This window comes from Chanos chanos, chromosome 3 (genome assembly GCF_902362185.1).
Source record: "Chanos chanos chromosome 3, fChaCha1.1, whole genome shotgun sequence".
NCBI classification, from domain to species: domain Eukaryota; kingdom Metazoa; phylum Chordata; class Actinopteri; order Gonorynchiformes; family Chanidae; genus Chanos; species Chanos chanos.
In genome coordinates, this window is record NC_044497.1 from 12162601 (window position 1) to 12189904 (window position 27304).

Sequence of the window (27304 nt, forward strand, 5' to 3'; positions counted from 1 at the left end):
GAGAGAGAGAGAGACTGAAATGTGTGTGCGCTTATTTGCTTTTATTTTAGGCAACATGGGTCATTGAGGTTAACCCATCTGGGAAACATCAGCTTTCCAAACACTCTGTACTGTTGTCTCTACTGGGGGACTGTTTTAATCACTTTTTTGTAGTGAGCCTTTCTTCAAATGGGCCTTTAGTTCACTTTCCACATCTGTTATCCTCAGCTTGTAATGTTAGCCCGCTGTGTAACAGCATGACTCTAGTAGAGTTGATTTTTTTTACCCACTGGTTCTGTTAAAAGCATCAGAACTATGCACAGGGCTCCTGTGCTCCACTCTATGCTCTTTTAGTTGAAAGAATGCTTGTCTGTTTTTATGGGAGTGAAAAATTCATATTCATTGGGCAACTGCCAAAGTGTATGTGTGCTTTTAAATATATTATTTAATGAGGGATCTATCTTTTTTGTCCCTCGTTGGCTTCAGTTTGTCAAAATTATGTTTTATCCAGGCTACAGAAAGAGAAACATTTGGATTTTTACTGTGGCGGGTAATATTAATACCTAGATCGTGCGCCAAAAATAACAGTATGTTTTCTTAGTTGTGTTGCAGGTTAACATCGAGAGAAACGCAGTTTGGCGTTTGACTTAATGCGCTTTGACGGAAATAGTTTTTATCAGTAATGAGATGTGAGGTCGAGTTGATTCGAATGGTGAAGTGAGTTTGCAGTTTCTCAGGCTTCTGTGTTAATTTTCAGTGTCCACGGTTGAATAGAGATCCTGCCTTATCTGTCACACATCAAATGGATCCCATCTGTGCTGCCGTGGCTACGATAATATCGAACATTATTCACCGAATAAAGATATCCTCCACATGACAAATAAAAGATGCATTTGCATATATTTGTTACTGTACCTTTTTTTTTTATTCATTACCAGAAGGGGGAAGAACGTAATCACAGAGTAATGTTTACATTGATATTCAAATGGACGCTTTCACATGTCTGTAATGTTATAGCTGTGAATGCGTTTGTTGAATCAGTTAGGTTTTACCTGTTGAAAGCTTTCACAGCCTTAAATGACATGAGGCTCTCTGCTCAGCATTCAGCATTCAGCAAATGGGTCTTGGGTTTCTTTTAACATGTTACAGAGTCTCACATTCTTTTATCTGCGAGCTGCTCCCTGCCAATTTGGAAGTGTGTATCTGTGTGAGTGTGTGCTGTCCTTTCAGCTAAGCGGCTTTATGGGAAATAGCAGTGAGTTTTAAAGCGTTAGACATCTGTAATGCCCATTTATTCTGTTCTTTTTTTTTTTTCTTTCACCCTTGATAGTAATGTCATTTCTGAAACAGATTTCGAAGTGGAGAGAATACTTGAAGATGCGGGCGTTATCTCACCAGCATGTGTTTACATTGATATGTTATTACGTTTCTCTCTCTTTATCATGCTCTCTCTCATTCAGCTCTCTCACCCGAGCGCTTTTGTTTCTCACGCTGCTTTTCCTGTTATCCCTTTTTGGTTTATGAAAATCGTTTTGTTTCCTTCACGACTGTTTTTTTTTTTTTTTTTTTTACTTTTTTCACTTCTATTCCTCCTAAACTGTTTCTCTAACAACTGAAGTTCTCCTGTCGACTACCCACTAAAACAGCTTCTGTTTGCCAAAGTTCTGTCACCGTTTGGAACAATGGTGACACAGTTGCACGTCTGTGAAAAGCAAACCAAATAAAATGTGGGGTACAATGAATTGCTTATAGAAACCATCGCTTAGCGCCTATGTGGCAAACGTGGACCTTTGTGTGTGTGTGTGTCTTTCAACTAGCCAAATCCCCTCTCACAGTCGGGTTTTGATCTTTCCTGAAGATAATCATAGAAGCAATCATTTAAACAGATTATTTAAAAAGGAGTTAAATGTCAAACTCAGCAGTGAATCTTAATAGCAAGGAGTGCAGATAATGGAATGTGTTTCAATGCTCTTGTGTGACTGCAGCTGATTATGATTGCGACATGTCAGACGGACTGCGTCTCCACTTTGAACTTATGTCCACAGTATCTGTAAGAGGGGTCTTAGGAATGGAGCCATAATATCTTGGCAACACAAAAAGCAATGAAAAGTGCACTAGGTGGAAACTGCTCAGTACCTCATCAGATGGATTCCAGATGTTGACAGTTTTTTTTTCTCTCCAAGTTTTCAGGTCTGCGGTATTGACCTGAGAAAGAGAGTACACTTCAAATATTGAAGGGAAATTGTTAGCCAATGGAACAAAGACAGCCAGACTCATTAATTATACAGGGTGCTGACAGCTAACAGAGCTTTCTAATTCTAATCCCCAGAGTTTAGCACATCATTTGCACCTTTGAGTTTTTCCTTCTTGTTGGGAGTGTAAATTAGTAATATTTTTTTTTTGATGTGATTGGCGAGTGAAGTGCTTTTCGGTTTTAGACACAAACTTTCTGCTTTTGCCTTAAATTCTTTGACATGCACCACACCTTTTTGGAAATTTTTTTTGCTCTCCTTAAAAATCTCTTTGCTCTCCTCTCTCCAGCTTGTCTTTCCTTTATCCTTTCCTTCCACTCTCACTTCTCTGTCTCGCCATTTTCCATGTTTTATGAGGGTTTTTTTGGAAATGTTATGAGCAAAAGTTTTGATTAAGGTGAACGTTTTTAAAAAGATTAACAGCAGGGGTTATCTTTCTTTTTTTTTTTAACTATTATTGCACAAATATTTATGCAATATTTGAGAGTTTATTTCACGTTTATGGTACAGACCAGAATGACATCTTAAATGCTGAGGAGCTCTGCCCTTTTTCAAAGTCATTCCACATGCATTCCACACGTGCCAGCAATTTAACTTCAAGTGCTTTTTAAATATTTTGTCAGGTAAAAGATGTTTTAAAACTTGGAGAATTAAGGGCTGATCAGAGCTCCAAAATACCCTAATACTCTATAGAAAAATACTATACTTTTCCTGTTTTTATACAATAACACTCTTATTACACTAAAATGACACTGTAACCTCTCTTGTCTCTTTTTCTACCTATCATCATGAGCACACAACATCATCTGATGTGTTTCCGATATGTTTTTGTTCACTGTGTGTGTGTGTGTGTGTGTGTGTGTGTGTGTGTGCTGGAGAAAGGTGCACGTGTTTGCTACACCACGTGTGTCATTCTGCTGTCGTCTCAGTTTTTATTTTCAGTCATCTTTCAATAATTCATCCTCTGGGCTGTAGGAGAGGAGAGGGCCTTGTGACCGGGAGAAGCAGCCCGCTCACGGGTTCAGTCCCTTCAGCGCGCTTTTACAGGGACACACATCCGCCTTCCTCTCTGCCAACACCATCAGACAGACGTAAACACAATAAACAGACAGTATAAACACTCCTGGTCTTAGCACTCAGATTACTTACAGCTGATCTGGATCCAGTGTGATGTGGTTAAGAGTTACTGGCTGAGGGCTTTATAGGTAATGAGATGAAGCTCCTTTGTATCTGTGAAAATAGACAAGCCATCTTAACATAAAACAGTGTGTTTTTAATGAGCCAAGTCTGTCAGAGTACAGTGATAGGCCCCTTCTTACGGTACCATCTGGAGCCAGTGATTACAGACCACCAAAAGCCTAACTCCTCTTATACTCACCCAGGTTTTCCATGGGGGGACTATAGACATGTAGGATTAGAGCCAAGCTCAGGTCTCTGCAGAGGTATAGACTAGAGCATACAGTACCTACGGTGTTCTGATATCCTTCTGTTGACTAATTCTCTTCTGAGGTGTGTCTGGAGAGAGGAGATCCGACATGGGGATAAGACGGGTTTTGGATCAGAACACTCTCTGTTGCCGGAGAGAGCGGAAGAAACAAGAATTTATTGCGCATTAAGGATACTTGAAGATAAGGCTACGCTCTAGTTCGACTAAATCCTTGTACTTAAAGTCAAAGTCGCCTTACAGATAATTTAATATAAACAACGATAACGCGGAAGGAGTGAAGCCAAAGGAAGTGGGAAGGGTTGTTTTATTGCTTATATGGATAATTTCTTTTTAACAGATCCTAGTAGAGTAATTCACCTAAGAGCACCAGACCAAGACGACGCTCCACTTTTCCACCCTCCCTCGCGCGTGTGAAACAGCAGCAGCTCAGACAGATTAAAAACACACCTGCTATTCATTTCAATCTTAAGTAAATATTCTACAGGATATAAGGAGATCTAGAGGATAGGAAATCCACAGGATTAAGTTGCAGTCGAATGCGCATAAATGAGCGGATAAGGAGGAAAACAAGTTTAAAAGAGACCTCTGCGACGCAAAAAAGAAAAAAAAAATCTTTTTGTTTAATTTCGTTTTTTTTTTTGTTTTTATTTCGAGTCATTCAGTTCAGGATATTGATCTCCGGCTTCAGTAGGGATACAAAGCCAAGCTTTTGCCAAGCACGTTAATATGTGTGACCCGCTGAACTTCTAAAGCATTAGTTTTTGATTTGAGAGAATAGTATCTGGATTCGGATATGTTGTGCACTAGTATTATCAGCCATGGTATTGGTGAAGAATAGCAACAACACGCGCATCAATAGGCTGACAGGTGTTTTAGCTTCCACCTTATTCCCAATGGACGTGAGACATTTCATTTGACCTTTTCCAACGCAACCTGTGTGTGTGTGTTGTCCTGTGTCTGTGTGTGTTCTGTTTGTGAGATACTCTGGTTGACCTTTGCCAAACCATCTGTGCTTGTATTTGTTTTACTTCACACTTAGTGCAAAGCTGTTAAAGTCAGAGCAGCAGAATAATTATAAATGACTTTACCATGCAAGACCTAACTCCTTAAGGTGCAAAATCTGCAGTTAGACGAAAATGATGTGAAAAAAAAAGAAAGGAACACGAAAAAAAAAAAGAGCTGCAGTTACACATCACGATAAAGACGTCTACTTTGTTTCTTTCAGCGGACGTGGAGTTTCTGCTGGACATTTTGTCTCAGGCTCAAGCAGACACACATTATGTCCCACTAGGGGGGGGATTTCTGGAGGTTTATCAGTCAGTCCAGCTAGGCGTGCTACAAAGCCTAGGAGATTGGCACTGTCACCCACTGCGTGATGGATGGGAAAGGGGAAATGGCCTTCGGAAGGAAAGTGTTCTCCAGGGAGATTGAGAGCAGATTGAGACAGAACAGAGAAATCCCACTGAAGAAAGGCTTAAACCTTCCAGCCCAATGTTTCTCTCGCAACAGCTCTAAGTAATTGGACTGGATTTTGGTCTAGTTAAGGTGTAGGAGGTTGAGGGCTGTGTGTGTGTGTGTGTGTGTGTGTGTGAGAGAGAGAGAGAGAGAGAGAGAAAGAGAGCATTGTTGTTGTCAGGGTTTGTGAAGGTGAAAGGTTTGACCTCTGGGCAGGAGTTTGCAGGGATTTGTTGTCCCTGTGGAGACCTAGGAAATGCTTTTTTTGATTTACTGCCTGGGTTGGCTACAAGTGGTCTTAGAAGAGGGATGATTGATTATAAAGGATGTTTTCAACAGGAAATATTAAGCCTTGCTTGCCTGTTTTTTTGCATAAATTTTATCTAGTGAGAAAAATAGCCAAAGAATTATTCTAATGCCTTTTACTGCTGAATTTTTCAGTGTGAATGTGTCTTGTGTTGCATTTGCCCTCTCCCCATTGGTCCCTTTGAGACTCAATGAAGGAGAAGCTTGCTATGCACATTGCTTGGTCTTTATGGCCAGTAGCTTCCATAGGAGAAATGCTTTTTTCCCTTTAGAAAAATCTATTATTTGCTGTCTAATGGCCAGGGGAAAATGCCTTAAAATACTTTAAAAAGCCGTCCCAATATTTCCTGACACCAAATCAATAAAGTGCTGTAGTCACTGGAATACCTACCACCCTCCAGGTGGGATAGAGTTTCCCTAATGCACACACGTGTACGCATATGTATATGTAGGTCAAAAAGGTCACTAGGTTATTACTAACACATTTACTAACAAAAACACAAACAGTGAAATGTATAAGCAAACATAATGAAGAATTTAAAGAGTAATGGGAACAGAGGCTTTAACATGAGAAAATGTTTTAACAGTTCGTCCATTCCCTCTCTCTGCTACAGCCCATAAAATGTATTGGGGCATTTTGTGTGAAAGCTTTGGATCTTTGATTCACATGCTGTAAATGGATTAAATGTGATTCATATAAAACAAATGCGTTTTGGATAAAACTTAAGTTCATAGTTGCACAAGATTAAATGTAGCCTATCTGAAATGTTGGGTGCAGTTTTCATTTTTGAACAAGGACATCTAAAGCTATTTGAACTCTGAACGTAATTAACAGTTTTATGAGAGCACAAGAAACAAAGAGTCAAGACTGAATGCAAAAGTTGAATAAAAATGTTTTGAGATGAAGTCACAGATGTGAATAGATTTGAAAGGTAGACGCTGAATAGTTTGCAAAGGGGCTACAGTTAAGCGTACATACAAATCGAGATAGGGCAGAGTGGAGTGGAAAGGTGAATCGGTATGAGTTTAACTGTATTTTATTTCGCTTTTGTTTCTTGGTTTCACTGACCATTATTTAAACTATAAACAAATCCCCAACTCATTTGAATTCATTTCTATTTAGACTAGACTAAAAAAGAAAGCATTTCATGTTCTAATCCCAACAGAGCTTTGCTATTCAAATCCAAATTCACATTCAACAAAGAGGGTGCATTTTGGAATTATGTTGCCATGGAGACAATTACGTAAGGCTCTCTCTCTCTCTCTCTCTCTCTCTCTCTCTCAGGGGGTAATTGAATGCTCTGTATTTGTGGGGACACTCCAGCCTCCATTCCTAACTCCTCACCCTCAGTCTCAGCCTGGATCTCAGCACTGCCCATTTTGAATAGGTCTGTGATGTCGTTAACTTCAGCAGTGTAAAGCACTAAAAGCATAGCTGATGCTCCTGTCATCCACCCCCACCCACCCCCCACCCCTCCACCCTCATCCCCTCCAGAGAGCAACCTAGGAGACAGTCTCTCACGTCTGAAGAATATACATACACACACACACATATATATACATATATATATAAAACCCCTTTATCTCTTCAGAAAGACAGAGAGTAATTACTACAGGTTAACCTTAATTTACTGTCCCATTATAATGGAATTTAAGGAGACTCTGTTTTAAAAGAACTCTTTCTGTAATACTCTGATATAACAGATGCCAGTTTGCTTTTTCTATCATCAAATGACACTTTTTTTACTTGGTGATATATTCAATATCACACAGGTTGTCTTTTTTAAAAAAAAAATTTTATGGTTCACTTGTCAGAAGAAGAAGCCTGTGAGCGGACAGGCTGTTGGGATGCCAGGTTGATGTCTATTGATCTCTTTCATTCATTATGGAACCAGGCGCTGCAGACTGCATGTGAATTACACTAGCAGCTCTACAGTCATTTGTCCCAGCCGTACGTGGCATTAAACATAGGCTCTTACAACGTAGCTCATGTCTTATCCTGACTAAACTCAGGGAAAAGCCTGTTCTACTCTTCATTTTTCTCTCTTTATGTCTCTCTCTATATTCCCATGATGCCTCTGCACTTTACTCTGGCAAGATATCATATATAAAAGCTATTGATTACCTCGAGCAAAGGGGCTGCAGTCACAGGCATGTAAATATTTGATAAGAAAGCGTGCTGATGTGTTGCTTTCATTGTTCTTCCAGTCTTTTGATTTAATCCCTGGTAATGGATCGATGCAGCACTCTTAAGCGAGGAAACGTCTCGCAATGTCGGTCTTCTTGATTGATTCCGTTTCTCTATGTTCAACGGAGACAGTGTCAACGTTTTATCTCCTGGTATGGATGACGTTGGTCAAATTCTCAGCTTGGGGCAATTAGCAATTTTACAAGAAAAAGACATTTTTAAACTGAAAATTATACAGGGATTGTAAAAGGAACTGTTGTGATTGTGGATATTTGAGCTGTGCATGTTATCCAAACCTGTCTTGTCAAAGCTGTGAAAACCTTGCTGGGCTCTTTATACACAGAGGTTTTTGGGGTTGCCCCATGCTGAAATCCATTCTAATTAGTCAAGAATCCCTGTGCAGTTCACTTGATGGAGGAAACATCTCTTACACATGCTGATTTCTTTTGCTTTTCTGTTTTATCTGTAGTTTCTACCTCCCCCATACAGTGCTGACCTTGTTTCTCAGATACTTGTTTTCAGTGATTTTGTCTGCATGTGTCCCATTTGAGGCCAAGCTGTATAAACTCCTCTGATTCGGCAAAAGACAGAACCATGGTGATAAAAATCACTAGGTCACAGGTTACACAGACACACACACACACACACACACACACACACACACGCATGCACGCATGCACACACACACGCACGCGCACGCACACGCGCACACACACACACACACACACACACACACACACACACACACACACACACAAGCACAAACCAAACACATATACAAACACACACAGGTCATCAGAGCTGGCTTCAGCCTAGATGTGGACAATTAGAGCCCCAAACCTCAGGGAGCACAGACAGGGTCACAGCAAGCAGCTTCTCCAGTAGAGCGTGTGCCTTAGATCATGACCTTTCCCAGTCAGCACAACTTTACAAATAACATTCATAAAGTGGTGTGACATCATCAGAGGATTCTCATTTGATATTATTAGTGGAGCATTCATGCTTTCCCCCAGATGTTAATGCAAAACCTGAGCTTGAGCAGAGAAGTGAAGATTATTATGGCTGCGTCTACATGGCTGTGTGTGTGTGTGTGTGTGTATGTTGGTGGATGGGTGTGTGGGTGTGGCTGTGGCTGTGGGTGTGGGCGTGTATATAAAAACTAGGACCATGAATGAGTGTGTCAGTTAAGTTACATTGGCTCTGGGTATAATTGATTCCACAACAAGTGGAGCAGTAGAATTGATGGCATGAGCGCTTGCTGTGGTTTTGCATCACAGTCGGCTGCGGTTTCTACAGAAATAACTGTAGAATGTGCATGGTGGAAAAATGCAGTCAGTGAGTTTTGCCCTGTGAAGAGATGAATTTTGTAACTTCACACCCTGGAACGATAAAAAGAGGACCTCAGTTCAATAACTGTGCTTATAGCCATGCTGGTCTGTTTTTCATCTGAGCAGACTGAAGTACAGTCTTTTTTTTTTTTTCTTTTTTAAAAAAAGCCATCTAAAATAAATGTCTTTTTTAAATCTCTTCATTGAATCTCTGGTTCAGAAGGAGCTCTATTTGAATGCTCTCAAAGCAGACTGTCTCTTTTAGCGACCGTTAGAATTTATTGTGTGCTCTGGTATATCTCTCTCTCTCTGTGTAACTAAGATGAAATGTTGTCTGCTTTGGCTGGTATTCCATGGGTTTGTGGTTTTGGATAGAGCGGGCGCTGTTTGTGCGGTGTGAGAGCCATGGAATGAAGTTGGTTTGAGTGACATGCAGCTCAATGGAGTGTTTTATTTGAATGAACTCTATCTCTGACAGCACAGCCTTTTGAATGTGAGCGACTGCCTGCCTGCTGTTGCATTCCCATCCATAAACAGTGGGAGCCAGTTTCCTTGTTCATTAAAATAACATGGTGAACTTTTAGTGTACTTGATTGACATTTTGCTCGTCTTGGTGATTACTTTATAGAATAACATTATTATGCTCAAAGCTGCTGAATGAACAGAAGAAGTGTGAGATTTTGACTAATAGTAAGCGGTCTTCATCTGCTTAAGGAACCGGAAGGAATAAGGTTTTATTCTGAGTAAATGTTTAGTCACAGTATAGTCCATATGCAACAAGTATTAATGTAACTGAAACATTTCTCATGCCGTATGTCTGATTTATAGCGAAGCATCGGTAAAATCAGACTGAACCGAGGTCTGTGTGCCCTTACAGCTTTGATTCCCTCGGTAGAAGTGGTCTGGAGTTATTAGTTATACAATGGGAGCTTGTGGTATTACATTAGTGACGGTTCAGACTATGGACATAGTCTGTTTAAAGTGTTACTGCTCAGATCTAAGGTTCATTTCTCAGTCTTTCACACACAGCCCTGTATATAATTAGTATGATGACTTCATTATCCCCAATGAATGATTAAGTGAATGTTAGCCTCAGGCATATTCTGTGCTTATGTTATTAACTGCTGCCCTGATTGATAGCAGCCTTGGCCAAATGTGCACGAGCAGTCAATGCGTCAGCCTTTTTCAGAGAGCTTGCCCAAAAACCAACCAGTCTACTACATCTCTTCAGAGTCACTTCACGCTGCTTCAAAGCCCAGCGAACGGCTCCGTGGAGTTCTCTGTCCTCCATTAACACGGTTCAGAGTTCAGATCCATTCCCTTGAAAAAAAAAAAAAACCTCTACCCTCGCTCCACCTGTGAAGGACCGATGGTGCAGCCAGTCTGCTGGAGCTGATGAGAAGTGACATGTTTGAGATGTGTTTGCAAAAATAAAGGGTTTGCTTTTAGTTCACGGGCAGGATGGGAGTCTGGCCGGGCGTCCCAGCGGAGTCTTGCTCTAATGCACACTCGGGCCGATCACCGACTCACTTAACCCAGACCCCACTTGCACAAGCGCGCAGAACCCCCCCCCCCCCCTCCCTCCCCAACACCCCCCCTTTCCCCCCAACCTCCCCACCTCATTGCACCCCTGCTGGGGGACGTTATTTATGCCTCAGTGGAGAAGCTGATGAGAGTCGAGTGGAAATCTCGCTCGGATTACATTTATAATACCGTCTCAATCTCTCGTCCTTCTTTCTGTGTGACCACGTCACGGTCTGACATTTCAGGCACCTCATTAGTCTCTTTATTTGTGTTTTTCTGTCTTTTTTTTTTTTAAATGGCTATTTAACTTTTACTGTTCCTTTTTTTTTTTTTTAACAGCGTGCAGGTCTGGCTTCTACAAGGCCTCAGCCATGGATGCGTACTGTGTTAAGTGCCCTCCACACAGTTACTCCCACCAGGACAAGGCCTCCGAGTGTGTGTGCGAGAGGGGCTACTACCGAGCAGAGACAGACCCACGCTCCATGGCCTGCACAAGTAATCTAGACTTCACTTTGGCGTCATTAATGTTTCCCTGGAGAACCCAGTCGTTTTCTTTCGTTTTCTAACTGCTCTTCCATTGTTTATTTGGATGCACTTATTAAGTGTGTGTGTGTGTGTTTGTGTGCGTGTGTTAGGGCCTCCCTCGGCCCCAGGGAATCCTATCTCCACGGTCAACGAGACAGCAGTGACATTGGAGTGGAGCCCCCCTCGTGACAGCGGGGGTCGGGGAGACGTGACGTACAGCGTCCACTGCAGGAAGTGCTCTGGCGAGGTGGACGCCGGCGGCGCGGGCGCGGGCGAGAGGTGCGTGCCCTGTGGCAGCGGCCCACATTTCAGCCCCCGACAGTTTGGCCTGGCTCTCCCCAGAGTCCTGGTCACCGAGCTTCAGCCGCACACCAACTACACCTTCAGCATAGAGGCCCTCAACGGAGTGTCTGACCTCAGCCCCAGCCCGCGGCCCCTGGTCTCTGTGAACGTCACCACGAGTCAGACAGGTGGGTTTAAACCCTGTGGCCGACATACTCGGTTATATAAACACCTTGTTGCGTTCTCCCCTTCTCTTGAGTTGCGGAGAGTGAAAACCAGTGAGGCAAATATTCCATTTTTGTGAGGCACAAAATTTCTATGACATCACAAAGAGTGTACAGTTTAGCGGTTAAAGAAAAAAAAGTCACCGAAATTTGTCCTCGACCCGGCAGATTGCTGTGTGTATTGCATTCTGAGAGGGTCATGGTTTTTTTTTTGGTTTTTTTTTTTATGTGGAGAGCGGAAATGAGTCATCTTTTCAAGTTTTCTCTGTCACATCTCTATTCAGAACCTCTGATTGCTGCAGCACTCTTCAGTCAGTTGAACAGCCTCTCTCCAGTGACATTGGCCATGTGTAATCCTCAAATTCCACTGCTTCTCTCGCGTCTCATTCAAACTCTCCCCAGCACGCTACATTCTGAAAGAGGCCTCTTATCTCTTGCTCAACCTTTAACCCTGTTTGTAGTGAGCTGGAAGGCGTGCCGCTGGATGAGTTGAAGAGAAGTACACTTGTGCTCTGGCTTCTGATTTGCCCATCCCCCCCCACCCCCCCCCCCCCCCAACAACACCTCTGAGAGAACATAGCCAGATGAGATACCCGTGAGAGGATCAGATCAGAATGCGCAAATCAACAACGCTGCTCTAATGAGACCCGGCGCTGACGTAACCTTGGTAACGTGCCGTAGGTGTGATCACAGAAAGATAAGAGAGAATGATTGGCTGTTGTAGAGGGATTGGTCGTCGCTATTTGAGGTTAAAATATTAGAGAGCTGCCTCACTCCATAAATGTTGGAGCTACTGCGCATTTGAGGAATAACGGCCGTATTCACGTGTTGCTGTTTATCAGTGTGTTTTTTTCCATCCTTTGTGTATTTTTTCTGTACCCATTCAATGTATTTACACAGTACTACTCCCAGCTCCTACATTTTATCCTTTAATATATTCTATTCTTTGAGAACAATTCCTTTCCTTTGTCCTGTGTGTGACTGTATATTTTGTTGTTGTAAGTACGTGAATTGGCTGTGCGGCTGTATGTTTTTTTGTTTTGTTTTGCTTTTTTTTAATTTGTGTAAGGGCGTCAGTGCAGGTAGTGTCAGGAGTAGTGTGTGTTTCTGCGTGTATTGGGGATCAGAGGAAGATGCTGCGGGTTCTGCTGGCAGTTTCTAAGAGCCAGGCTCATTAAAGAGAGGAACATCATTACTCCCGTTCGTCACCTTCTGCCCAGGCCCCAAACAGGGGTGTCTCGTTTGTACCCATCCTCACTCCCTGACACCTTCATTAGCACTTCTCCTTGCATCAGTCTCTCTCTCTCTCTCTCTCTCTCTCTCTCTCTCCCCCTCTCTCTCTCCCCCTCTATCTCTCTCCCTCTCTCTCTCTCTTTCTCTCTCTCTCTCCCTCTCACTCTCTCTCTCTATATCTCTCTTTGTCTTTCTTGCTCTTCCCCCTCTCCTCTTTCTGCTGTCGTGTGCTCTCTGAGAGAGCGCGTTCACGGTGTGCATGCTGAGCTGCACTGATGCATGCTGACACTGCCTGGTCTGCTGTGGAAAACAGCAGAATGTAGTGCTGTTTTGAGTGGAGATGTACAGAGTGCCATTACGTTACTATACACACTGCATAATTCATCATTTAAAAAGAGACACGCCACTCCACCTCCTTCCCTCCCTCCATCGCTGGCCTCCGTGTTCTTTAATTAGAAGTGCAATTAATCCTCTTTCTTCAACAGTGGGGATCAATCTCGATCCATCCCTCTTTTCCTCCCCATCTCTCTCTCTCTGTCTCTCTCTCTCTGTCTGCCCACCGCCCCCCCCCAAACACACACACACACACACACACACACACACACACACACACACTTACTTGCTCTTCTTCTTTCTTTTCAGTGAACGTGATCCTTAAGGAAAGACGAAGCCGGGACAGCATCACTCTGGCTTGGCAGGGCCCGGAACCTTCTGACGGGATTGTGGTGGAATATGAGGTCACCTATTATGAAAAGGTTAGTCATTCTGGTCGCTGGCCAAACCAGGCTAACTTCCTGACCTTCTCAATGACCTTTCACCCCGTGTGTTAAGCGTGTTCTGATTGGACATATGGTAACTGCTGAGCCATAACATTTTATCACACACTTGGGAGTCACTGTAATGTCAGTTTGCAAGAACCTCTTTCCATTCAATCTATCTTCTTGAATATTCAGTGCATGCCCAACTACCCCAAATGCGCCACAATGACCCTGTGAAGTTGATCAAACTTGTTATGGTAACAATATCTCATTCGCATCTATAGCTGCGGGTCAATGTCATTTAAATGAATAGGCTACTCTTACCTCCTGTGATATTCACTGAGGTGATGCTTGTATCTTACTGCTTTGCCTGTGCTGCAGGGGACAGAGGGGTGTAATGATTACAGTGATTTATGCAGGTGATGATGAGATATATGGCTTTGAGATGAAGCTCACAGATGGGAGAGCTTGGCAGCTGTTGCTGGGAGCTCGCTCTGTTTGATGTCGGCCATTTGGCCCACCCTGGCTTTAGCAGAGCCTCAGTAAATACTGCCATTTTTCACTCTTAGGGTGGGGGGTGGGGTGAGGTGAAGGGGTGGTGGTGGGTGGGGGGGGGGGGTGTTGGGGGCTTCTGGGCATGAGCAGACAGGACTCCCAAAATGAGATGCCACAGGCTAGAGAGCAAAACTGTGGTGAAGGACCATGAATGGATATTAATAGGAAATATGACTGTAGCCAGACTGTGATGCGCAGAGTAATTCTGCTGAGAGTAAGCCAGTAACGTAATGAAGTGATTTGTAGCACCCTACCTGAAAGTCAATAGGATCAATGTCTCCCTGAGCATGTATTCAAATGAATTGTAGTAATTGGAAATTGGTAGAATTCTAAAAATGCTGTGATATGCTTTTTTTTTTAATCCTATCAATCTGGGAGAGGACTGTTGTATTAGTGATTGGCAAGAGATGCTTGAACGAGCACAAAATCTCAGCTAAACCCATCCAAGCTAATTGTTAATTGCCAATTGACTGATTTGAATCCAATCTGCACACTTTGTACTAAACCACTGTGTTTGATTGAGTGCGAATAGATCAGTGGTGGATGAACCAGCCATACTAATGCTAAGCACTGTCATTTGATTCAGTGCATTTGCTTTAAGTCAGCCCTAATTATGTATTAAACTGTTTCAGATTAAACATCTTTTTTTTATCGCAGTGGGAAAGATCTAAAGGACAAAACCTATTCGTGCGTTTTATAATATGCCATTTTCCTTTCTTTTTTTTTTTTTAACCTTCGCATTAGAATCAGAGGGATCAGAACTACACCGTTTTGAAGACTAAATCCAACGTTATGACAGTAGATGGACTTAAACCAGGCACGACGTACGTGTTCCGGGTGAGAGCTCGCACTGACGGTGGCTATGGCAACTACGGCGGGGAGATTGAGCTCGAGACGAGCCACGAAGGTAAGAGCATATCCTCGTCCTTCATTCAACCTTTTGTTTTCTCCTTCCCTCGCTTCTGCGGCGCCGTTACGGTTTCTGTCCCCGTGTTTTTCGTATTTATTCTTTTGTTTGCGCATGTCTGAAATACTCTCGCCGTCTTCTGATCTCTTTGTGTAACTTCTCTTTTTCACCGCCTTCGTCCCTACCCTTGTTTTTTTTTTTTTGAAATCCTTTAATCTGTAGAATGACTATTAGCTGCAAACCCCATTCTCTCCCCATTGTATCTCAAGGTATTCTCTTAAAAGAATTGGTGCTCTGAAATCATTACATCTTCTCTGAAAAACAGACTGGGAGATTGACTCCCGGTTTTGAGATGGCTTCAAAAGAATTTCCAACTACACAGTCAACGCTTGGAATTACTGGCTTCTTTCTCATGCTCAAGGCACAATAAATTCAGTAGAGGATTTCCATCCCGTCGTAATTTGCATAGATTTGGAGGTGCCCACCAGAACTGAGCTTGCTTTAGTGTTAGCACTTCCCTTATTAAATCTGTTTATTTCTGTAAAAAATGACAGCTGATTTAATCTCTGAGCCATTGCACGTATAGGAAGGGGCTGTGAAATGTTTATGCATATACCCTTTATCTTTTGAGCGCGCTCAATTAGTCCCCAGAGACAGACAGTCCGACGGGCACATCCTTGCGCGTGTTGTCACAAACTGCAGTTTGTTCTTTTTTTCTTTTTTTTTTCCCCGCTGTGTTTGAAGTTTGAACATGTGGATTTTTCTGCTTTCACTTCATAAAAGTGTGTGTTGCTCTTTTAGTAGGCAGGTACCCTGCTGTGACAAAACAATGCTGGAGCCTCCAATCTGTCAGACATACCATATGGCAAATTTTACCATGCACATAATGAGATGGAGACATCTCCACAGACTATAATTTTAGTTTTAGGTCATCCCTCTTTCCTCGTGGAATTCTAATGTGACTGATGTAACCTCAGTTACTGTTCCCGTATTCACAGACAAAACGAAATCTGGTATGTCCACCGTTGGATCTGTTCCTATCCATCAAAGTTATTTTTTAAGATGACAGCTCACATCCCTTTGTTGAATTCCTCTCTTTTGACAGACATGTTGGCAATGGGAGATCCCAACCAACCCACCATCCTGGCTGTGTCCATCGCTGGCGGAGTGGTTTTGCTGGTACTGCTGGTGGCATGTTTTGTTGTGAGTGGAAGGTAAGGGTTAAACTGTTGCTTTTTTTCAGTGCTGCCAAGTGAATTGATCAGCTCTGGTCAGGGGATGGCTTAAGATTTTTTAAGGGGTGTTTGGGAGGAAGGCTAAACCCACAGTATGAACGCATTCATCATGATAATCTTTGGTAACTTACTCGGTGTAGTTACTTTTTTCGACGTGTGTTTTGTTAATAAATATCGATGCAAAATATTAAAAAGGTATCAGTTTAGATACATTGCCGATGGTATGTTAATCACCTTCTATCCTAGTCTAGATGGATTTTGTACCGTCACCAGTGAAACTATTTCCCTTAATTTAATGTAATTTAATTTCCGAGACAGTGGAAAACCTGAGGCTAGATGAGGAGGAAAAGTAATTACTCTGTACATGGGAAAATCCAGACTAACTAGGTGCTAACTAGGGTTTATAAGACATCTGACTTGCCCCAATAAACTCAGGGTGTGTGTGTGTGTGTGTAAGAGTATTGAGAGAGCAGTTCTAAAAACCGACAGAGAGAAAGAGGGGAAAGAGAGCAGGGTGGTTACAGCGGTGTTACTGGACCAAGAATGAGGGGCGGGGGGATCATGAAATGGAAATGAAAAGGAATGGCTGCTCAGGGAAAAGGAGGAATATCTAGAGGCACAAAGCCAGAGAGACCATTTCTTCCCTAGTGTACAGCTGGATGATTCATCTACTGATTACAAAAGACACCTGTTGTTCCCTTTCTCTGCTCTTCTCATTATCTTGTTGCCTTTACCTTACCAAAAAATACACTGTACCTTTCTTTCTTTTTTTTTTTTTTTTTTTCAGTCCTTGAACCATTAGTAGGGTCTTACGGTGCCATGCTGTTTCTTTTGAACAACAGCATCGTAACTCTACTCTTCAGTGTAATTGTTACTGAAAGGTCCCTAACGTTGTGTATAGTACACGAGCCAAGTCTCACTCTTTTAAACGAAAGTTCCATAACCAAGTACTGCCTCCTTTGTGTATGTTTAAATGTTTGTGGTAACTCCCTCATGAAAGCAATAAGCTTAAAGTTTGATTGGCTGACCTCTGGAACGGTATGCTGGCAATTACAGCTCTGACAGTAATTTTGTGTGACGTTCCCTGAGTGTAACCGTGAAGCCGAGGCATTGTGATGGGGGAGTTAACTTAAACGGTGCGATTGCGTTTAACGGCCGCTTGGCATTCACGAAAGTGGCACCGTCTACGTTTTACAGGGTATCTGATTTACGAAATACTATTCCCAATCTGCTTCCAAAAACTGACAGAAATGACGGCTCTCGGTCCTCCGTTCCAGATGTTTTAATTTGGAAAGAGATGATTAAAGCCTCGTGGAATTTAAGAGCACAGCTTTTCCTGTAGCGCGTCTCATCTTGATGATCTTAATGCAAGTGTATAAAACTAAAAGTGATCATTTTCGGCAAATGAAATGCTAAAATATGAAATGTGATACGCACACCGCGGCTGAACTGATTTTAAAATAGCAGCCGCTATCATCACAGTGCTCCTACACAGAATGCATTTACACCGTAACAGATATTCACAACTAAACAGTTGTAATTTTGGGTAATGTTGTAAGCATATATCTCCTTACTTTTAGCTTGAATTGTAATGGACATGTCTGCAAGATTGTGTGTTTGGATTCATGCTTGTTTTGTTCAGTTTTTCCACACTGAGGGAGGCAGACGCAGTCATGTATACTTTAGCATTGAGGAATGCAGCATTATTAAGGAATGAGCTGACTTGTATTGGCCTGGGGGGAGTCTCAGCTTATGCGCAGGTAGTGTACCAAAAACATCACTGACTGGCAAGTGATAATGTTGGCAGATGGTGCATGTTCATCAAAGTGTTTCTTTCCTCTTGCCCCCCACCCCCCAAAAAAAAAACAATTAAAATATGAGTTGTGCACTAATGATTTCAGATACTCTTGGTTATTTTTTCTAGAATGTTCCAGTAAGCTCGCCAAATGCTTCTTTTCTACTCATAGGTACTTTTAAACTGTCCCATTGCCATGCATCATTTGCGAGCCTCATTTTTTGTATCATTTGAAGGTCCTAAAAAAAGGACGGTAGCCAAAAGAATTTCAGCTCTCGCTAATGAAGTAATTTTTCATTCTTTCTGTTGGATTTCAGCCTGGCTTCTTGCTTATGGTAAGACAGAATGCAATTATCACGCTGTAAGGGAAAAAGTGGACTTTGAAAACCAACTGGGAATGGAAACATTTGTTATTCATTTGCTGCTCATTTATTTTTGGTTTTGTTTTGGTCGCTACACAAAACCTGGTAATTTAAGACTACGTTCTTTTCTTGTGCTTTTGTACATATTTCCACATATGATGCGCTTGAACACAATAAAGAGAAAGATGTTATATTTGCTATGCATCAAAGTAGCTCAAGAAACCGGTGGAGATTTAATCTGCAAATATGAAACATGTTGCATGTGACATTCACTCTCCCCTGAATCCAGTTATCTGTTGTATTTCTCCACTCTGGTCTTGATGAAGGTACATCTGTTGGAGGCTGTGGGGCTCTTTTAAAAGTTAATGACTGTGTAAGTGTTTTAGTGTAAGGGAAATTGCGCCTAAAATGTTCTGGTGCAGACTGCAAACAGTGTGACAGGAAAGTGTAAGAATTAAAACGAGACGGAAGAAGACGCAGCCTTAAGGCAGTTCCACCGAGTAGCGGATGTCTCAGTCGCGTGGTTTCAGTCGCTTTACGCGTCGTTATGAAAACAGCCAAACACCAGCTGCTGAAAGATTTTTTTTTTTTTTTTGCTGCATCGAGACTCTTCGCGAGACCATTCTATGTTTACATCAACGACCAGAAATAATGGAAAGCGGAATATTAAAGAAACGTCTGACTGACGACACATTTCAGTGTAATACCACAGGTATTTTTCTGTGATATAGCCACTTTGTCAGGGACCCCTTAGCGCAGTGTAATTGTGAATGAGCGGCTTGCGGATGTAACGGCTTTAAATGGCATAAACGTGTCCGTTCTCTGAACGAGAAGTGGGTGTTGAATGTGCTTTGCTACCCTGCTCTGTATGCTCATTTTCAAGTGCTGTGTGCTATGCGTGGAAAGGGGGTCAGTGTGGAATACTTGATGACTTTTGTCTTTGATTTATACATGTATAACCTGTCATCTCCTCGCAGTTTAGATGTCATACAACCAGCACTCACGCAGGCCGTGACTGCGCAGTCACTATATAAAAATGTGTGTGTTGTATTAACTGGGACCACTATACAGGCTATTGCCACACACAGAATTACATATCACACTCTTCCACACCTACACTTATACCAGTGAGATATTACCTCTATATAATCTGTAAGAGTACTGACCAAGCATTATGTACATCATATAAAATAAGTAATCATACACACTGTTACTTTGCTTAGTGTTTTTTTTTTGTGGGCAGGTTTCTCAGACGATGAAATGGAAGTGGGAACTGGATTTCTCTCTGGAAGGAGAAATTTCTTTCAAAATATAATTTAGTGGGGAATTAATCTTAATGTTTGGCTCTGAATCTAACTCTGTGGATTTTTACCACTGTGCACTGCGCCCTCGCTGTCACGTTCGCTTAGCGTGCCAAGTCGAGTCGATTAGAATTTTATTTTCGTTTGTTTGCCGCAGGGCTGATTTCTGCCCAGGCCAGAGGCGTTAATGTAACATTCCTCTGAATTAAAAGCCGCCTGGAACGTTGGATTAGGATACTAAACCTGCCAGTGGGGTGAGCCTTAGCCCCCATTTTCCAACCACTTCAATTAGCCTAATGAATGCTGTCTGAGCACTCAAGTCAGTGTTTTTAGACGCCTCTCGGAGGAGGCCGCGATTTATGACTGTGTATTAGGTCTAAAGGCATCATCATTTCCTCCTTTTATTGTGAAGGGAGCTGTAAGAAGTATATTTCCCATTGCTCGGTCAGAGGGAAGGGGTTAAAGATGCCCCTCTGGAGAAAAGGCGCTCATTCTCCATGCAGAACAGACGGGCAGCGGAATTGAATGGTGCTTTTCAAAAAAACAAAAGCAAAAACGACAAAAAAACCCAACAATTTGCTCTTTGGTAATCCTTAACTGGTCGTTCATTTGGTCAGCAGATACTCTCCCCGCACCCTCTTATTAAGGCTCATGCCAAGCTGTCAATAAAAAGCCAACAAATTCAGCCATTTGGAGTAAACAGCATTTATCACTGTTTACTAAGTCACACTGTTTGGAAGTTTCTTTTAAAAGTTATTATTATTATTATCATCATTATTATTGTTGTTGTTGCTGTTGTTATTACATCTCTCATCACTATGGAAATGAAGGCAATCAAATTTTTTTTCTAATTGTTTGATTATTCAGTTTATTAATGTTTGGATTCTCAGTGGCCTTGGTTGCGTTTGCCAACACTGACACTGCACAGTCACTCTGAAAACCTTCATGTGTGCAAATGAGCTCTCTGTTTTGTGTTTTCACAAGACCTCCTTTGGGAAGAGGTGAAATTTTGAATTTCAGGGAAGTGAAACAGCTTCTTTGATTAGCTTTCATTCTCTTTGAGTGGTTTCATGATTATGTTAATTGAATTTCATCTCTTTTTTGGGGGGAGGTTCGGAGGGTGAGTCAGCTCATCTTTTGATTCTAAAAAAAATAACTGCAGTACTTTGGAACACCGAAGCTTCACTAGACGAAACAAATCCACAGAGAAGCTGAACTCTGTTCCAGTACTGTTCCGAGACACTGATCAATAAGCACAAGTTTCTTGATAAAGGGTACATGATGTTCTCATTCCCTCTAAGAGCTTTGGTTTAGTCAATCATTTGTGAAATAAAATTTCTGTTCTTAAGGAAAACCATTACGGGCTTCAGGCTGGGATGTTATCTTTGGGCTGGTGGATGTGTTAAAGCAATGGGTCATGCTGACCATGTCCCTGTGTTGGATTGAACTCATACCAGAACAATGCTCAGCTGTGTATTTATCAGACTTGTCGGCCCTGCTCGGAGCCATGTCATTATATCAATAGAAAAACAGACCTCAGAGCAGAGAAAGAACTCATCGAAAGAGTCAAACCTTCTAGAACGTTCCTTTCATTGTATTTACCTGCGTCTGGTTGCGTCGAGTGTCTTCTACGCGTTTGGAAACATTTCAAAGACAGTTCTATGGATTATCATCATATCCTTATATTAAATTATGAACCGTAAAATCAAATCTGTAATGTAAACTGGTCCATTTAAGCCCTGTATTATTTTCCACTGGCTCCAGATAGACCAGTTTGCTGAGGCATATTAAGTTAAAATAGCCTTTTCAGCCTTCCCCCTTGGAGTTCCTTCTCTGCCGGGTGTCATGAAGGAGACTGTTGTAGATGGGTTAGTGTTGTGGACAGACTCAACTGAGTCAGCAACAACTCTGAGTGACAACACTCTCTCGCTGCTCCATCGTGATGGAGTTCTTTTAAAATGAGCTTTGGATCCCAGTGTGGGGCAAGAAGCTATGCTGTTTCACATCACATTTACATGGGGGGAAAAAAGGTTGAGATATAGTGTCAGCAGAAACACAGCTTGCCTGACACAGATATTTTCACCTGCAGATACCTTCTTCACTAACAAAGAGAGCTGCACAGCTGGCTTAGACAAAAGAGGACATGAGTGAGAAAAGAAGAAGAGAATTTAGGTCAACAGAATGGGTGTGTGTATGTGTGTGTGTGTGTGTGTGTCTTTGTCTTTTCTCTGAGTGCCAGAGAGAGATTTCTAGGTGTTAATTGTGATTCACGAATGTCTTAAATTTTATTTGTTGTACCGACTGAGGGTCTGTGAGGGCAGATTTCTAAAATGTGTCGAAAAATATGTCGATGGCGGCACTTTTTATGCTTGGGATTCAAATGTTTGATGCACCTCTTTCCGGTAGTTACTGGCAAGAGAGCGGAGTGTGTGTTCACACCCCTGTCTCAGAACCTCTGGGGTTCCCCGTTGTGTCGGAGGGAAGTGTTTCATCAACTTGCAGGGGCTGGGGTGTAGCAGGTGCAAGGGGAGGATTTTGTACTCTGCACCTCGGGGGTGTGGGAGGGCAGGTTGGAGAACGCTGGTGTATAGCAGGAGGGTCGATTTACTCTGCCTGATTAGCACATGCTTCAATCAGGTCCCCCTCATTCCCAAAAGCTGTACCTCATGTGAGCATGTTCTGCTTAGTGGACCACATTTTACACATGGGAGACAGAAGGGGGAAGACTGGTTTGTGTATGTGTGTGTGTGTGTGTGTGTGTGTGTGTGTGTGTGTGTGTGTGATGAACACAGATGTATACTGCCCCCCAGGCACATTAGGAGGGCTACAATGACAGATAAACAGGTGGGGTCTTTCTCTGGGGACCCCCTCAAAACAGATCCCCTCCTCTCATTAAAATCAGTGGAGGGGAAACCACGCACATGTACCCCTAAACCCCCCGTGGTCAGTCACTTATCCACCCAGACCTCTTTAAAAGAGAATGATTTGCCCACCCAGCTGTGCGTGGAGAAGCAACAGGGCGGATTAGAGGTAGGATGAATGGAAGGTTAGCCACAGCCCAGCAGTCTCTTCATTATGTAATAGAGCCTCAGGTTTGGTCTTGTGTCAGCCCTGGCCTCAGGCCTCTAACACCAATGTGTGTGTGTGTGTGTGTGTGTGTGTGTGTGTGTGTGTGTGTGTGTGTGTGTGTGCATACTGCTGGAGTCCAGCTGCACAGACTCACAGGCTCTACCCTCTATTGATCAGTGTTGTTAGCAGTACCAATGAACCAAGTCAATATCTAAACAAAACACAATTAGACTTTTGTGGAGGGACGTTTCCCTGTGGCTGGTTTAGTCATCCAGTTTGCCCACTTGATTGCCAAATTGCAGATTCACAGACCCTCAAAACCCTCATCAGAGAGGCAGGAAACACAAGCGCTTTTGATTATGACAGCGGTTTCCAAAGACTCTGAATGCTTCATGTTCTCTACAGGTTTTCCCTCCCCTCTCAGATGGCGTTGAGAGTTTTGGCAAACAGCCACACACTCTACTTGACTAAAATTACTCAAAAAAGAGCAAATTTTGCATTTCCTACCTGCAGGTGGACAATAAGCGGCTCATTTGTGTCATCGGCTGGGGACCATCTTGCCAAGGGATCATCATAGACATAAATATTCAACAGTGAATATTTACTTCGCGTAGAGAGAGAGAGAGAGAGATTGAGCCAAACCCCACTGGGGCTTAGAAAGGTTACTTTTTTTTTAAAAGCAGCTGCTCCTACAGAGCTCTGCGCTGGCGTCTAAGAACTTTAAGGTTCGTGATTCAAACGCAATTGATCACATAGTCCTGACAAGCTTTTCATTTCCAGACATCACGTTTGGCAGTCATCCCATCATTATGGCCAGTCTGATTCCATAATCATGTTTTCTGAAATGAGTCAAGATCTATCACGAAAAAAGAGAGAAAGAGAGAGAGAGAGAGAAAGTGAGAGAGAAACTGTGTCTGTGTCGCAAGGAGGATTAAAAGAATAATGAACACAATTATCAGTCTTAATCTGTGCACTTGTCCTCCCCTGTGTATTCACATATTCATTATCTGAGACGTTACCCTATTCACCATCCTTTCTTTTTTTTTATGAAACGTGCTGTGGTGGATGATAAAGTCAGAGCCCAGACTCGGAGGTGAGAGTTCAGTCCGTCCTTTCGTTCGGCCGTGCTCGCTGGGCGTCGAGAGGGAGATAATGCTGAGGGATGTGATTTCTGGATCAGATGAGAGCACACCACTAAAAACCAATTAGAGTTTCTCTCTCTCAAAAAGCCAGCAGAGTTTAACTAGCGGAACAGCTACTTTCTACAGTCAGTACATCAGCCCCGTTAGCACATAGAGCCTAATCATATGTTAAAGAGGATTCAGACAGGGCTGGGGGATGTGGTTGGTGAGTTTTTATCCGTCTTTTGTTTTGTTTTTACTGTGCTCTTTGCATATGACAAACATTCTACCGTTTCACCCCCTTAGGCATTGCGGCTACATTAAAGCTAAGCAAGACCCGGAGGAAGAAAAGATGCAGTTTCAGCATGGCAGAGGTAGGAGGGTAACCACTGGAAAATTGCACAAACACCAAACATGCCCAACTAGAAATTGAGCATTGTTGAATAGCGTAAACGTGGATACCAGTCGAGAGAGCTGGATGTCTCATTTTACAAATACTACATGTTGTGTGCATGTTGTGAGACCATCATTAGAAAAATGTAGTAAAATTAATTTTAAATGTAAAAAAAAAAAAAGATTACAAATAGTTTCATACCAGCTGGAGTGTAAGTGTTCAGGAAGCCTGAACTTGGTATCTTGCATGGAAGAGTACACGCTACTCTAGTGTACCGTGTCATTTATCACTGAGTGAACAGGGATCCATGCCGGGGTTTCTCTCAGTAGTGTCTCGTGATAAATGATGTTACTGATGACTTGAGTTGCTTAATGTGTGTTTTCTCTAATGACACTTTTCCTGCCTGCCAAAGACAATGCTTAATGAGGTTGAAAATGTGTCTGTATGCTCCTTTAGGGGAAATGGATGGTTCGCTAATGAATGAGCAAACTGACTACAAAAACCATGCCATTATCCTTAGTGCTGTTGTTTGTATGTGCTCTATAGTCAAACTACCAGGGAGTCGAACCTACATTCATCCTCACACGTACGAAGACCCGAACCAGGCCGTCCGTGACTTTGCCAAAGAGATCGATGTCTCCAATATCCGGATAGAGAGAGTGATTGGAGCAGGTGGGTCTTTGAGCAACAGACTGTGAGGTTCCTCATTTAACCGTTGATGACGAGTGGAATAATGAATAAGAGTTGGTTGGTCTCTCTGAGTGATACGCTGGGGTTAATCTTTCAGGTGAGTTTGGAGAAGTGTGCAGTGGACATCTGAGATTGCCCAGTAAGAGAGAGATCCACGTGGCAATCAAGAGTCTGAAAGCAGGCTACTCTGAGCAGCAAAGGCGGGACTTCCTGAGTGAGGCCAGTATCATGGGCCAGTTTGACCATCCAAACATCATCCGCCTGGAAGGAGTGGTCACAAGATGTGAGTGACAGCTTTGTCTCTGCTCGTTAACATTTGTATTTGTCAAATATTCTCAACAGACACACACACACACAACAACAATAACACTCAACATTTGCACACAGCAAATCAAGAAAACAAAAGCAATATGTTGAGAATACTCAGTGGTCTCTCCTCTCTTTGTTTTTTCTCAGAGGGACAATTTTACCACTCTATATTAAGCAACAGCATGAAAACATGAATATTCATGTCTCTGAGTGCAAATAATGCACATTGTAATATCAGTAATGAACAGCTCTGTTTTAGACCAAAAGCAAACGGAGTCTGAAAAGCTGCTTGATAGTGTGATCGGCTTATTTCAAGATCAGCTCAGCAGAATACATCACAGATAAGACCAGTCTTTTCAGTAGAATAGAAAGAGAGAGAGTCAGGGACAAAGGGAGGGGAAAAAAGACTACCTCTGACCCATTATCTCACCAGAACTACAATTTGCATTATAATAAGATAAATTGAGCATTTAGCAGCAATTCAGTTTTTTAATGAATGCCACACTCATGCACCAAAATTGATACCATTACTCAGTGAATATAATAGGTTTTGGTAATGATGATGGCGTCCATTATTGATCCAGTGAACCTTGGCTCCATTTTCCAGCCTACCAAATTTGATGTTACTATTGTACATGGAGCTGGCAAAGAGGAGATTAAAAGAAGCAGTGTTATGCAACAGGTTTGATTGAGGTCGCTATTCGGTTGTTGGCTAATTCCCAGTTCGGCTTTCAGTGTGTTGTGCTTACCGTCACCTAGACTCAGAATGACAGGGCCATTAACAAAATGGCCAATGCATATTCATGAAAAGTCCATACATATTAATAGCACAAACATGTAATTGGATGTGGGGTTTTTTTGATGTCATGAATATTCAATCTCACACTTATTAACAAAACGTTAATCCCCTTTCCGTTTTCCGCCATTTCCTCCGACAAATGTTAAATTCAAATCTTGGCCTTTAGCTCCCTTTCCTTCAAATACTGTATAGCAATGTTACCAGTGGAAGAACAGCGTTGTCTTTTTCATTAGGAGAGTTGGCGTGCTTTCTCTGATTCATTAGTCGGTGCTGTTAGGAGCTTCATTAGGGAGAGGTGTATAAATTCAATAAATAAACATGTGGGTTTTCAGAATTCATTATGAGGGCAGAATTCAATTTCCACAGGTACATATCAGACAGAAAAGCAGCTGTAGCCCAGAGAACAGCATTTTCCATATGCAACGTATCCTTGTGGACTCTCCACGATACACAAAAGATACTCGCATTTCTGAGTGGTCGACAACGTGTCCACTGTTGTGTGTGTGTGCGCGTGTGTATGTCTATGTAAGTGCACATGTTGGTGTTTGGATCTGTACATCCTTTAATATGTGTGAGTGCACATGAGAGCACAAGCACCCACGCCTGTATGTGTGTGTGTGTGTGTGTGTGTGTGTCCAGCCTCCAGCCCCGTATCGGTTGTCAGTGATATGATAGCCCGAATAATAAGATGAGTGTCAGAGTAATTTCACAGGTCACAGATCCTCCTGATGACAGAAGGGGAGAAAAAGAAGCGAGGTCAGTGACCTCTAAGCCCCACATTATGAAGCCAGCTGTCAATTCGCTCCCTATCTGAGTAGAGTGAGAGGAATCACCTCACAAATCCATACAGCAAGTGAGAAAGACACCAGAGAGGAAATGAACAAAGTTTAAAGAAAGAAAGAAAAAAAAAAACGATTTATGTACGTTGAATGAAAGACAAAAGAGGTCGGAAAAGAGCGTGTAAATGTGAATAACAGCGTCTGTATATAAGACAGGTCTGTCACAAAGTGTAGGGTTTAAAAAAAAAAAAAAAGAGAGAGAGAAAGAAAGAAAGAGGAAAAAGTCGTGCATCATTGCGGTGGTAGACAGAAAAATGAGACTATGATTGAGTCTATTGTAATGCAAATAGGGGGAGTAGCAGAAAGAATGGAAGCAGAAAAAAAAGACCTTCATCTGCCATCGCTCCCTTTATCCTTCACATCTTTACAGAAACAGTGAGCTGTCATTGTCTCCATTATAGACCTATTGTGTGGCTAAGCGTCAGAT

General features: G+C 42.3%; 1 protein-coding gene across 1 annotated transcript in view; it reads left to right on the forward strand.

Moving 5' to 3' along the window:
- ek1 (eph-like kinase 1) overlaps positions 1-27304 on the forward strand; it is a 50499-nt gene that overhangs the window by 15593 nt on the left and 7602 nt on the right. The window contains exons 4-11 of the mRNA XM_030770017.1: positions 10819-10974; positions 11115-11489; positions 13386-13498; positions 14801-14963; positions 16069-16177; positions 24153-24220; positions 24787-24912; positions 25028-25213. Coding sequence (XP_030625877.1) covers positions 10819-10974; positions 11115-11489; positions 13386-13498; positions 14801-14963; positions 16069-16177; positions 24153-24220; positions 24787-24912; positions 25028-25213 — 1296 coding nt within the window. The remainder of the gene's footprint in view (positions 1-10818; positions 10975-11114; positions 11490-13385; positions 13499-14800; positions 14964-16068; positions 16178-24152; positions 24221-24786; positions 24913-25027; positions 25214-27304) is intronic.